This window comes from Odocoileus virginianus, chromosome 19, assembly GCF_023699985.2.
Source record: "Odocoileus virginianus isolate 20LAN1187 ecotype Illinois chromosome 19, Ovbor_1.2, whole genome shotgun sequence".
NCBI classification, from domain to species: domain Eukaryota; kingdom Metazoa; phylum Chordata; class Mammalia; order Artiodactyla; family Cervidae; genus Odocoileus; species Odocoileus virginianus.
In genome coordinates this window covers 24,421,813-24,434,366 of record NC_069692.1, presented here as the reverse complement: position 1 = coordinate 24,434,366, position 12,554 = coordinate 24,421,813, and the positions used below count along the sequence as shown (strand labels likewise).

General features: G+C 38.5%; 1 protein-coding gene across 2 annotated transcripts in view; it reads right to left on the bottom strand.

The window, feature by feature from the left end:
* Positions 1-5,649: 5,649 nt before the first annotated feature.
* The window catches only part of AK9 (adenylate kinase 9), a 111,745-nt gene continuing 104,840 nt past the window's right edge, over positions 5,650-12,554 (bottom strand). For both annotated transcript variants that reach the window (XM_070449975.1, XM_070449976.1), the window contains 6 exons: positions 11,601-11,797; positions 10,337-10,506; positions 9,817-9,915; positions 7,943-8,045; positions 6,694-6,808; positions 5,650-6,275 (listed from right to left, as the gene is read on the bottom strand). In XM_070449975.1, the coding sequence (XP_070306076.1) occupies positions 6,073-6,275; positions 6,694-6,808; positions 7,943-8,045; positions 9,817-9,915; positions 10,337-10,506; positions 11,601-11,797 (887 nt within the window). In that variant the 3' untranslated portion in view covers positions 5,650-6,072. The remainder of the gene's footprint in view (positions 6,276-6,693; positions 6,809-7,942; positions 8,046-9,816; positions 9,916-10,336; positions 10,507-11,600; positions 11,798-12,554) is intronic.

Genomic DNA, 12,554 nt, shown 5'->3' with positions numbered 1-12,554 from the left:
TGCGTGATCTTGATCCAGTTATTTGTACTTATCCTCTCAACCTTCTTTACCTTACTTGTAAAATGGAGAAGCTGACACCAGCCCAACACTGGGTGGCTTTGGGGTAAACAAGATTAAATATGTAACGGGCCTATTGGTTTAATTCATGTCTGCTATCATTTAAATGATTGTTATTATTCAGACTTTCAACATCTTTTTTCAGTAGACTATTAAAGGTTTCTAACTAGCCTTAGTTACAGTGTTATTCCTGCTAATACACAGGAATACAGATCTTCCCAAATGCAAATCACATCCAGAGACTGGAGTCACTCTCTTGCATAGAATCTACTGTGGCTCCCATGTACCCTTAGGAGAAAGGCCCGGCTTCTGGATATGGTCTACAAGCACTACTCAAATTCAGTCCCCTCCTACTCAAGTATTTCAGCATTTTCTCTCAATTTATGCTTCACAAACACCTAACTGTTTTTAATTTAGGACACCCAATACACCCTCCCAGATCCCAGCATGCCATCTCTAGTCTCTGAGATTTTGAGAAAGCAGGTATAATTACCTCCCAGCTCTTTAAACATTTTTTTTTTTACTAGTTTTTATTAAAATTAGCTCCTTCTTTGAAGTTTCCCTCTTTGTCCTGAATTGCCTCTAAACCCCAGGGTTTGTGGAGTCCAACTAGTAATCTTTTTACTATCTCCAGAGTTTTGCCTTTTTCAGAATATATAGCTGGAATCACATGGTATGTAGTCTTTTCATACTAGCTTCTTTTTAAATTTTATTTATTTATTTGGCTGTGCTGGGTCTTCATTGCTGTACTCAGGCTTTCTCTAGCTGCAGAGAGTTTGCAGTTGCAAACTCTTCTCTCTTTGTTCTGGTGGCTTACCTTGTTGCAGACCATGGGCTCTAGAGCACAGGCTCAGTAGTTGTGGCACACAGGCTTTGCTCCAGCACTTTGCTCCAGAATCTTCCCACACTAGGGATTGAACCTGTGTCCCCTGCATTGGCAGGCAGATTTTTAGCCACTGAACCACAGAGGGAAATCCCTGACTCTTGGTTAGAATCTCAATTTTTTTTTTTTTAATCTCAATTTTGAAAGGTCCATTTAATTCAGATGTTGCCCTTCTAAGAATTATTCCAGAACCATTCATAGTTAAGAGCCCTCAGGCTTTGTAGATAAACCTTTACTCAGACTTTCATTTGTAAAAGCAAAACAAACCAAAAAGATAAAACAGAAAATCACCCACAATGAGACTGAGGCATACATATATAAAATATATCTCATTCTTTAGGGAAAGTTCTTGAACTTCTCCTTTACCAATGAATTTATGAAAACTTTCAATAAATGCACTGAGAATAAAATGAAATATATAAAACTTAAAACATTTTTTAAAGACTCATAATATTTACTACTATGAGTTTTGAAGAATTTGAAACAACAGCTCATAACATATCCAGAAATGAATTCTAGGCAGCTTAGAGAATTAAATATAAACACATACACCAATAGTAGAAGAAAACATAATAGAATATTTATTTAATCTCTGAAGATGGAATAACTTCCAGAGCTTAGAAAAGGATTCAATATCATAAGATATAGATGAACAGCACTTACTTTCATACCTTAAAAATCAGACTTATTTACTGCAGATACAAGGATTGGTGTGTATTTTACATAAAGAATTCTTACAAAAGAATTGAAAAACAACCAATGAGTTAAAGTGCAAAAGGCATGAAAAAATAAAGTACAACTGGTGACCAACGTATATAATAATGTTCAATATCAGTGTTAATTCAAGTTAAAGTAACAAGGTTCTGCTTTCTGCCCATTTATTATTATGGGTCACAATTTCTATACTAAAGCTGCCTTCCAAATAACAATTCACAATGTTTCCAGGAGTGTTTCCAAGAGCATCACTTTTATTACTTCTTTTTTTTTTTCCATTTATTTTTATTAGTAGGAGGCTAATTACTTTACAATATTGTAGTGGTTTTTGTCATACACTGACATGAATCAGCCATGGATTTACATGTATTCCCATCCTGATCCCCCCTCCCACTTTTATTACTTCTTTACTGTCATTTAGCATTATATTTTTAGTTTTTTAAATTCATTCCCTTTCACCCTGTACTTTTGTTTCTTAGAAACTTTTTTAAGCTAATAATCCCAAATATGGTGGAAAAAAGTTCATCACAGCTTTTAAAAATACAGTAAAACAGTACATGGTCCAGGAATAGGAGTGGTCAAATATAGTATATTCACTTGATGTCTCTGAGTGTTAAATGGAGAAAAGGTACAAAAATCCTTTGCCTACTTTTCCATATTTCATTGACTGTAATTGTATTACTTTTTGTCTTAGGGTCTGTTAAATGGGCACTACCTCTTCTCCCTGGGTGAAATTATGCATTCTTCTCATCATAGTGAAATTGGCATCTGGAGGCGTCCCTGGAGGTCCAGTGGATAAGAACCCACCTGCCAATGCAGAGGACATGGGTTCAATCCCTGGCCAGGGAAGATTCCATATGCCGGAGCAAAGCCTGTGTGCCACAGCTACTGAGCCACCGCCCTAGAGCCCACGAGCCACAACTACTGAAGCCCATGTGCTTAGAGCCCGTGCTCTGCAACGAGAGAAGTCATCACAAGGAGAAGCCTGTGCACAGCAATAAAGAGCAGCTCCAGCTTGCAGCAACTAGAGAAAGCCCACATACAGCAACAAAAGACCTGGCACAAACCAAAAATAAAGAAAATGATACCCAGACAAGCTGTGTAGGGGCGCAGACTAGTTGAGCGGTCTCCAGGTCCCTTGGATGGGCGTTGCCTCAGCCTCTTCCTGATGTGGTCAGGCGGCAGACTTGAGGATTGGGGTAATGAGTCCCAGTGAGCTCCTGGGACTGCTCACTCTCTTACTGCTTCACTTTGGGAAAAAATTCAGAGTCCCTGGACACCCAGTCAGAATATTCTTTCATCATCCATCAGTTGATGGATCATTTATAATAATATGCAAGCATAATTTCTAAACAAAAAGAAGATTCATAACAGGTTAAAATGATGCATGTTCTTTCTCATTGCAGAAATGGCATTCTCCCTTCCTCGGCACACAGACCTCTTGACCTAACTTGCTAAAGAAAACACAGCTTGCAACCATTACAGGGAGGGTATGAGTGCATGCAGGGGTTAGGGCTAGGGAGTCTCAGGCGCAAAGGAAAATTTTTTCCTGAGTCTTCTATAATATTTTTATATTCTAAAGTATATATACACACACACATACACACATGCATGTGCATGTGGGAGTGCCCAAAAAGATTCTGACCAATTAAATGCCCTAGGAATACTGACACCATTATTGTGGTTTCCAAGATGGACTTAATGGAGGAGGTGGTAAAGGAGGAACAAGGCTCTGGAGTTAGTCTGATCAGGGTCTGAAGCTGGATTCTATTACTTGAGTGATCTTGGGTAAGAAACTCTTCTCATGTGTAAGAAGTTAATGAGATAATGTATGTAAAGCCAGTAGCAGACAACAGCCTGGAATGGTAGCCCTGTTTGTGGTTATTCTAAATAGGGTCCTACACATCATGAACTGTAATTTACATTCGAGCATTAGGGACCCAGAATGTCCAGAGCTATAAGCTACTCTGGAAATTTGATTCCCCATTCCCTATCCAATGCTCCTATCTGATGCACTTTATTAAATAGATTTACTCAGAAGAAGAGACTGTGCAGAGAGAGAGGAGGGGAGAATCACATGGTATTTGGTCCCTTGCTCAGCTCAGGGATTATGCGTCTCCCTCATTAGGAGAGAGGGAGCATTTACCCCACTTCTGTGCAGAACTCAGCAGCTCCAGAACAATGATGTATGAGCTGTGAGGGGTTGGTACAGTTCTCAGAGTGAAGATATGTTAGAGAACAAGATCCCCAGAAGATGGCAGATGTCCAGTGGGTGTGGACTTGCTATGGAACTTATGGCATACTTCCTGTCTCTTGAGATACCTGGGGGGTACTTTGCATGACTACTGCTTTTTATAAAGGTGAGAGAGTTGAAGCAATAAAGTTTGGATTTAATTGCTAAAGGAAACTTCTTATACTCATAGGCTGAGGAGGCCTGTGGACATGGTAAGAACACTATGGGAAGACGGTTAATTAGAAGTATTACGAACTAGGAAGAGAAGAGTGAGTGGCTGGTTAAACTTGGTAGCTACTCATACCTCCCAGTCTCCTGAAAAACTGTTCATCTTTAGTTCAGTTCAGTTGCTCAGTCGTGTCCAACTCTTTGCGACCCCATGGACTGCGGCACGCCAGGCTTCCCTGTCCATCACCAACTCCCGGAGCCCACCCAAAGCCATGTCCATCGAGTCGGTGATGCCATCCAACCATCTCATCCTCCATTGTCCCCTTCTCCTCCTGCCCTCAATCTTTCCCAGCATCAGGGTCTTTTCCAGTGAGTCAGTTCTTCGCATCAGGAGACCAAAGTATTGGAGCTTTAGCTTCAGCATCAGTCCTTCCAATGAATATTCAGGACTGATTTCCTTTAGGATTGACTGGTTTGATTTACTTGCAGTCCATCTATGGGTATGTATCAGTAACTGTTCAAAGGCTTTTGGGGTTTATCCTAACTTTGACAATAGGCATTTAGCTTTTGTTTAAAAATTGTTTTATTATGAAATATATCATATAAAATAAATCTAAAACAGGCTTCTAGTTTTTAATTAATGTTGAAATTATAGATATCAAAGACAAGATGAGTGAATCTGAAGGCTATTATGCTAAATGAAAAAGCCAGACAGAGAAAGACAAATACTGTATGGTATTACTTATATGTGGAATCTAAAAAAAAAAAAAAAAAAAGACTCATAGAAGCAGAGAGTAGAATGGTGGTTTCTGGGAGTCTAGGGAAGGGACACATAGGGAGATGTTGATCAAAGGGTACAAACTTTTAGTTATAAGATGAATAAATTCTGAGAATCTAATGTTCAATGTGGTAAATATAATTAATAATACTGTAATAATAATACTTGAAATTTCCTAAGAGAGTGATTCTTAACTATTCTTATTACACACACATACATATACATAAACAATCACAGGAACACACTGAAATAATGATGAGGTGATGGATGTGTTATTAATAATTAACTTGATTGTGGTAAATATTTCACAATGCCTATATCAAAATCATGTGGGACAATTTAAACATATAGAATTTTGTCAATTCACCTTAGTAAAGCTGATTTTAAAAAAAGCTAAATCATTCATTTTAGAGATTAAGAAACAAAAACTCATAGAAACTGAGATTTACCTAAGGTTAAATAAGATAATGGTTGTATTTTTTATTTTTTAAAAGAGCCAATCTTGCTATTTCACATTCCAGATTTGTTATACGCCTGCCAAAAAATTGATAATTTATTTTTAAAATCTCATCCAAATTCAATATAGTAATTTTCCTCTAGCATATATGTCTTGATAATGTCATATAAAAAGACTCTAACATTCATCCTCAAGTATCCGGTGATTTCTAACTACAAAATAATGTATAAAATGTGTTTCCTTGAACACTTGAGAAAAAGAAAAGCAGAAGCCATTTAGTTGTCTCTAAATCCATTTATTTTGTTGGGAAAGTGATAAAGTGTCTTTAGGTTCACAAAGTTTACAAACAACTCTTTAAGTTAAAAGTGTAACCAATATTTCTATTTTATTTATAGCAATGTTAATTCTTTTCTTGAAGCTCTCTAACATTTACTGCCTAAGTTTCTTTAACAGAGATGGACTTCTCTAATAAAAATATTAAAAAGGAAAATGAACAAAGGATTCATTAAGTCAAATACATTACCTAAATATTCTCAATGGAATAACTTTTGTTGAAGCATCAAAGTTCAGGCAAAGAGCAATAAACTTTACAAGTATATGAGAACTTAGGCTTAGAGAAGAGTACTCCTTCCTGGCTGGCAGAGCTCTGAATTCATTGGAAGTCTAGAAGCCAAGGCGTATCACTCAGGAAGGAAAAGTGCATCAGGGAGGCCCAGATTTTCAATTTCCTTTAATCCCTTTCAGGTAACTCTTAGGATTCTGGGTGCAGTTATGCAAACATTCTAACCATTGACTGGGTCTATATTTCTGAGAGAGAGAAAGGTCTGCAATTTATGATCAAAGTCAATGGCTCTAAACTGAGGTTCCTTGTATTTCTTGGTCATCTTGGCACCCAGGTATGTAATGAGTTCACATCTCTCCAAAAACTGCTCCATCTTCTTCTTGTATTTTTTTCTTGTATATTCAGAACTATTGGGATTAAAGGCTGTAGAAAATTTTACAGGACTGTGAATGTTTTCTGTTAGGTTAATGCATCATTAAAGAGAAGGAGAACTATGTGTGTGATTGAGCTGCACAGTTTGACCGAGAAGATATCTAAATCCCAAATATGATTTGGGGATTATTCTATTTTAGATCATAATTGTCACTATTCACCTTCTTGTACGGTGTGGATTATTGAGAGGGGTTATGTTACTCATGGTACCTGCTTTAAAAACTAGAAACTCAGTTTTGCTAAAATATTTGCTACCAGCACACACACACACACACACACACACACACACACACACACTGCATGCTACTGACCAACCCAGTTTGACAATCCTATTTATCACAATTAGTGCTAAATTGGTTCTGAGTAGCATATCATTTCTAGCAAAAAAAAAAAAAAAAAAGAGTCATACCTTTCAGATGAAGTGCTATATAAAGTAGCGCAGATCTCTGTACACTTAAGAAGGGGAATTTGGGCTTTAAGCATCCTGCTGCATTCATGGCTTTAATTAGAGCAGTTGCAATACCCTGCAGGTAGGGAACAAATTATGTGTATATTTGAGTCTGTTTTCTTTTCTTGTGGCAAATAGATAAGGAGGCTATTCTTCGCTTCAAATAGCCTCCTCGGGATTGAGGATGGAGCTTAAAAAGATAGTTAAATGAGCACTTAGCCTACAGAAAAGAAACACAGAATACATTTGATTAGGAAAAATTTTAAACTACAGATTGGCTTAGTGCCCGCTAGGTGATGGATACATCAGTTTCATTATGCAATTCTATTTTTATATGCTTGACATTTTCTGTTTAAAAAAAGTTGAAAGAAGGAGACATGGGGTTGTCTTGGACCTTATCTGCTTCCATTGCTCAGAACTGGCCAAATTGTTTCCTACTCTCAGGACCCCGGGCCACCTTACCCGGGAACGCCAGAGACCACAGTTTCCACTGCCGTCAAGATTCTGGGGCCCCGAGCAAGCAAAGAGGAGGACACTCTTCTCTAGGTGAGTGTCCTCTTGCCTTTGATATTAAACTTGATCAAAGGCTAACCATCTAGGGGAGATGAAAAAAAAAAAAACTCGTTAAGAATTTGTAAGAAACATATGAAATTGTGCCCTGGGTATCTGTTTTATAGATTTTTTTAAAAAAAGGCTTTTAAATAGTGGTTGGTGACTGATACACCTGACTATATTTAGAAAGTGTTATAGTTAGGGAAATAAGAGTGACTTGAGTAGATAGCTTCATCCAGACTTTGGGCAAAATACATGTTTGGTGGTTCAGTTATGGTGACATCTTAACTCTTTCAAGCAAGGGGGAATAAAAACCTCTCAGAGACTGAATTTGCATATTTCACATTACGGAAAAGTTCTATAGACGCTGAAATTTCAAAATAAGAAACAAACTACATGTCAAATGAAAATAATTTTTGAACATCCTACTCTTTCTTCACTTTAGTGCAGTTATTTGTGAATTAGCTATGGAAATGGGGGCTTTCCTTACATTTTATTTTCACAACTACTCAAAACCAAAATAGGTTAAAGTGGATTTGCAGCTTAAAATCAGGACACTCTGCCTTGAATTTCATTGTTACCAAAATAAAAATGGTTTTTAAAGAAGAGATAGCTGTAGTCTTCTAATATCTAAACAGAGATACCCATGTGAGCGAACCTGTTCCAGATATCCAGGCAAAGGCAGACTGGTGAGATACATTGGTTCCTTCAACGGGGGAAGTTTGTAAGGAAGCTTCTGATTCCAGTATTTGTGTGGTGACCTATGAATACCAAATCCGTTAAATGGATGATCACAAATGTATTGATTGTGTTTACACAGGAAGATAGATACACAGAGGGAACTAAAAGATAATGTTCATTACTCATTTTTCTTGAGTGGAGAAAATGATACAGAAGCAGGAAGACTGAGGCTCCTAGAAATTCATGACCACCAATTTCACCTGGGGCCCTAGACCTGCTCACCGCTTCTCAATATTCTTGCTTTTCACAGCACCTATATGAAACTTTCTTAATATACTTTTATCCTCACACTTTTATTTTAAACTGACAAGATACTTTAATTCCACACGTAACTCCTGCGTGAAAAGTGAAAGTGAAAGTCGCTCAGTCATGTCTGACTCTTTGCAACCCCATGGACTATAGTCCATGGAATTCTCCAGGCCAGAATACTGGAGTGGGTAACCTTTCCCTTCTCCAGAGGATCTTCCCAACTCAGGGATCGAACCCAGGTCTCACACATTGCAGGCAGATTCTTTACCAGCTGAGCCACAAGGGAAGCAACTCCTATGTTGGCCTTGTTTTTATCTTATACTACAATTCTCCTCACACTAGTAACCCTCTCAGGGACCTCCCCCCACCCCAACACAAGGTGCCAGGCTATACAAAGAGAAGTCTTCAGAATAGAATGTCCTGGGCTACTCACCACAAGCAGAACCAAACACAGGTTGCTTTCTCCATGGCAGAGCTTACCTCCCACCCAAGATCAATCTCCACACATTCTTTGGATGCCTACTCCACCCTGTCTCCAGAAATCTTAAATAGCAATATAAGATAACTCTCTTCTGCCTTCGTGGCATTTCCTTTATTAGATCACACCCATGTACCTGCATTTAAATATGTTCATACCTTTCACATTGGAAAAAAAGATAAAAAAGAAAAACCACCCTATTCTTTCAATCCTATATTCTTTTCAGCAACTAATGTCTCCTCTCTTTTTACTATTAAATTTCCTCAAACAGTTTCATGAGAGGTCACAAACCACTGCACAAATTCTAGCTGCATGTATGATTTGATGGACTTCCCTGTGGCTCAGACAGTAAAGCGTCTGCCTACAATGCAGGAGACACAGGTACAATCCCTGGGTCGGGAAGATCTCCTGGAGAAGGAAATAGCAACCTACTCCAGTATTCCTGCCTGGAAAATCCCATGGACGGAGGAGCCTGGTAGGGCTACAGTCCACGGGGTTGCAAAAAGTTGGACACGACTGAGCAACTTCACTTTCCTCCTTTCCTTTATGATTTGATCCACATTGTCATTTTTTAAAAAAACTGAAGTGCAAGTGTAAGTGAAGTTGCTCAGTCATGTCCGACTCTTTGCAACCACATGGACTGTAACCTACCAGGCTCCTCCATCCATGGAATTTTCCAGGCAAGAATACTGGAGTGGGTTGTCATTTCCTTTTCCAGGGGATCTTCCCGACCCAGGGATCGAACCAGGGTCTCCCACATTGCAGGCAGATGCTTTACCAACTGAGCCACGGGGAAGCCCCTAAAAAAAAAAAAAAAAACTGAATCAGTCACCAAAGGTTAAAAATCAGATAAACATAAGAAGAAATCTGGTTTCCAACTTCTTCTGAAAAACAGACATGTGTGGCAGTAGGTAAATGCTGCCCCTTTCAGCTATGTGTATGTATATGTGTACATGTATGTGTGTGTTTATGAGTGTGTGTAAACTCACATATCTTTCTGTCCCAGGATAGTGCATTTAACATAGATATTCAATGAATATTTTTGACTTAGTGAATGGTCTCACCTCAAAAATTTCTGAAGTTTTTCTTTGCTCTCACAGATATATATACGATCACGATATTCTAAAGCATAGTGAATGTTACCAGGTACTAGGGCTTCGTATCTGAAAGACAAAGAAACAAACAAAAACAACTATGTACTGTATAATAAGCATCTGGGAAAGACTGAGGGCAAAAGGAGAAGGGGGTGACAGAGGATAAGATGGTTAGATGGTATGATTGGCTCAGTAGACATGAGCTTGAGCAAATTCAGGGAGATGGTGAAGGACAGGGAAGCCTGGTGTGCTGCAGTCCATGGGGTCGCAAAGAATCAGACATGACCTAGCAAGTGAACAACAGCAATGACAACTATGTAAATAAATGTCATAAATATTTTATTTTTCTATCATCGCAGCTCAAGGAAGAAAAACAATACTTTCCAGTTAAACAATAGTGACCTTTTGATCCAAATGCTACGATTGCTGTAAAGATCACTTATTCCAAGTAGAGTTATCAGCCTGTACTGGCACGAGGGTGAGGACTTGCCTTTGTCTGCCATCCTGATAAGTCACTGGACAATAACCCTGGAGCTCAGCACACTTAGGGAACCGGCTCTTCAGCTCTGACAGTGTCAGCCTCTTGGGGATCATGTCGGTAGGTGGGAGTGGATGAGGTGCTAATGGAGGTACATACAATTCTGGATTGTCCAAAAATTTCTATAAAAAAAGATGACAGAAACATGACCGTTGGAAACAGGAATACTTTGCCAACAAAAACCCACCTAGGCTCTCCTGCTGCTCTTCCCATTTTCCGCAGCAATGTTCAGTCCCGCAAACCATCCAAGAGGAGCTTTCTGCATGACAGTAACTCTTTCCCTAACTGGAAGTTCCTTACAGGAATATCTGCAAGTGATGTCACTTACAGTCTCTCTGCTTTTAATACTTTCACTCACTCACTCATCTACCTATACTGAAAAACATTTGTTGAGCTCTTACTGCGTGCCAGACACTGGAGTGCACAGTCACCTGCCCTGCTATCTACCTGTCCTGCAGTGTAACTAACTAGGGGGTGCACTTTGGCAGGTGAGTTAGCTTCTCCAGCTTCAGTTATCACACTGTCAGATGGAGGGTGCAGACCAGGTACATGGTCTCTAATGTCATTTCCAGTTTTAAAAGTCTGTGATTATCTCTTAAATAAGCAGAAAGAAAGTAATGTCTTCTTTATAAAGTGATAAAAAAAATCAGATTCTTCAGAGGAAAATAAAATGATCAGAGACAACTGATTAGTTTTCAAATACAATCTTTTTATGTCACCATATTATGGTCAGTGGAATACCGCAACAAATCTGTATTCTGTTCCATTAAATAGAAATATAAGGTGCCCAAGAGATTAAAGTGACAGAAGAAAGTTTAAAACACAGGGTAGTCATTTCTACTGACTCTGACTTCCCTTCTGCACCCTTTGAATGGAATGTCCTGGATGTCCACTTGGGGCCTGAGCTCAGATGCTCAGCATCCCCTCCATGATTGGGCTCGCCCTTGGGTCTCCCTACCTCTTACGCTGACCCAGGTGGAGGGGCCATCACTGACCCTGAAGCAGGGTCAGTGCCAGAAGCAGAAGTCTTGGGATGCAGTTTTAGGACTGGCCTCTGAGTTGCCTTATTGAACCCAAGGATCACAGTTTCCAAAAATGGGGTCCCTGGTCCCCAGCTTCTGGTGTTCCCAGCTGTGCCCACCCCTTCCTGTCTGATGAATTCTAAGACAGGTATTTTCTTTCCCTGGTAAATACCTGGAGTTAAGAACAAACTTACATTCAGTTTCTCTAGAGAACTCATTTTATAATAGTGCCCTCTGAACTCTGCTGCAAATTCCAAGGAATCATTTAAAGAGCAATCAACTAATTCATATGATTCTGCCAGGCTGACGGGGCAGAACTGTCCAAATTCGCCCAGGCGAGAAATCAGTTCTTCGGGTGAGATACATAACTTGTCAATGCAGGCGGCTTTTCCTATTATTAACAAATTAACTGTTGTTATAAATACATATTTTCACAGAAAACACAATCATATTCAAAATGAAAATAAATTCAATTATGCTAGCACTATACCAATGAGTACACGTTATAAAATTCCAAACAGAGTAAAAAGTAAAAGTTTCTTTTCACACCTCCATCCTCTCAATCTAACATCCCTCCTGAGAGGTAAGCACTGTTGAGTCTGTATCTTTTTCAGATTTTTTTATACATTTGCATACACACATGTATATATTTTTTGAAGATAGGATGCTTATGCATTCTGCAACTTGCTTTTATCAGTTAGTTATAGCCTTTGACATCTTTTCATTTCAGCTTATATGATTTTTACCTAATTCCTTTTAGTTTATGCATAGTATTCCATTGTATAAATGTACATATAGATTATTCAATCAATTATCTGTTGATAAATGTTTTGCTTGTTTTTAATTCTTAGCTATTATAAACTATTTATGTTATATACTATATACACATACACACACACATATATATATATACATGTCCACTTACACACATACACATGAATTTGCTACATATTTAAAATTTTTCTGTGAGATAGATTTCAGGAAGTACATATAGTTTGTTGACATAATGTTACTGACATAAAACTCTCCCTATTCCCTGATGACATCCAAGAAAGAGAAAGAAACATTTAATCCAAAAGTGACTGGGTTTACCCTAAAGAGTCTATTTAAAAAAAAAGGCCCAAGTTCATTCAATGGATAAATTTGAG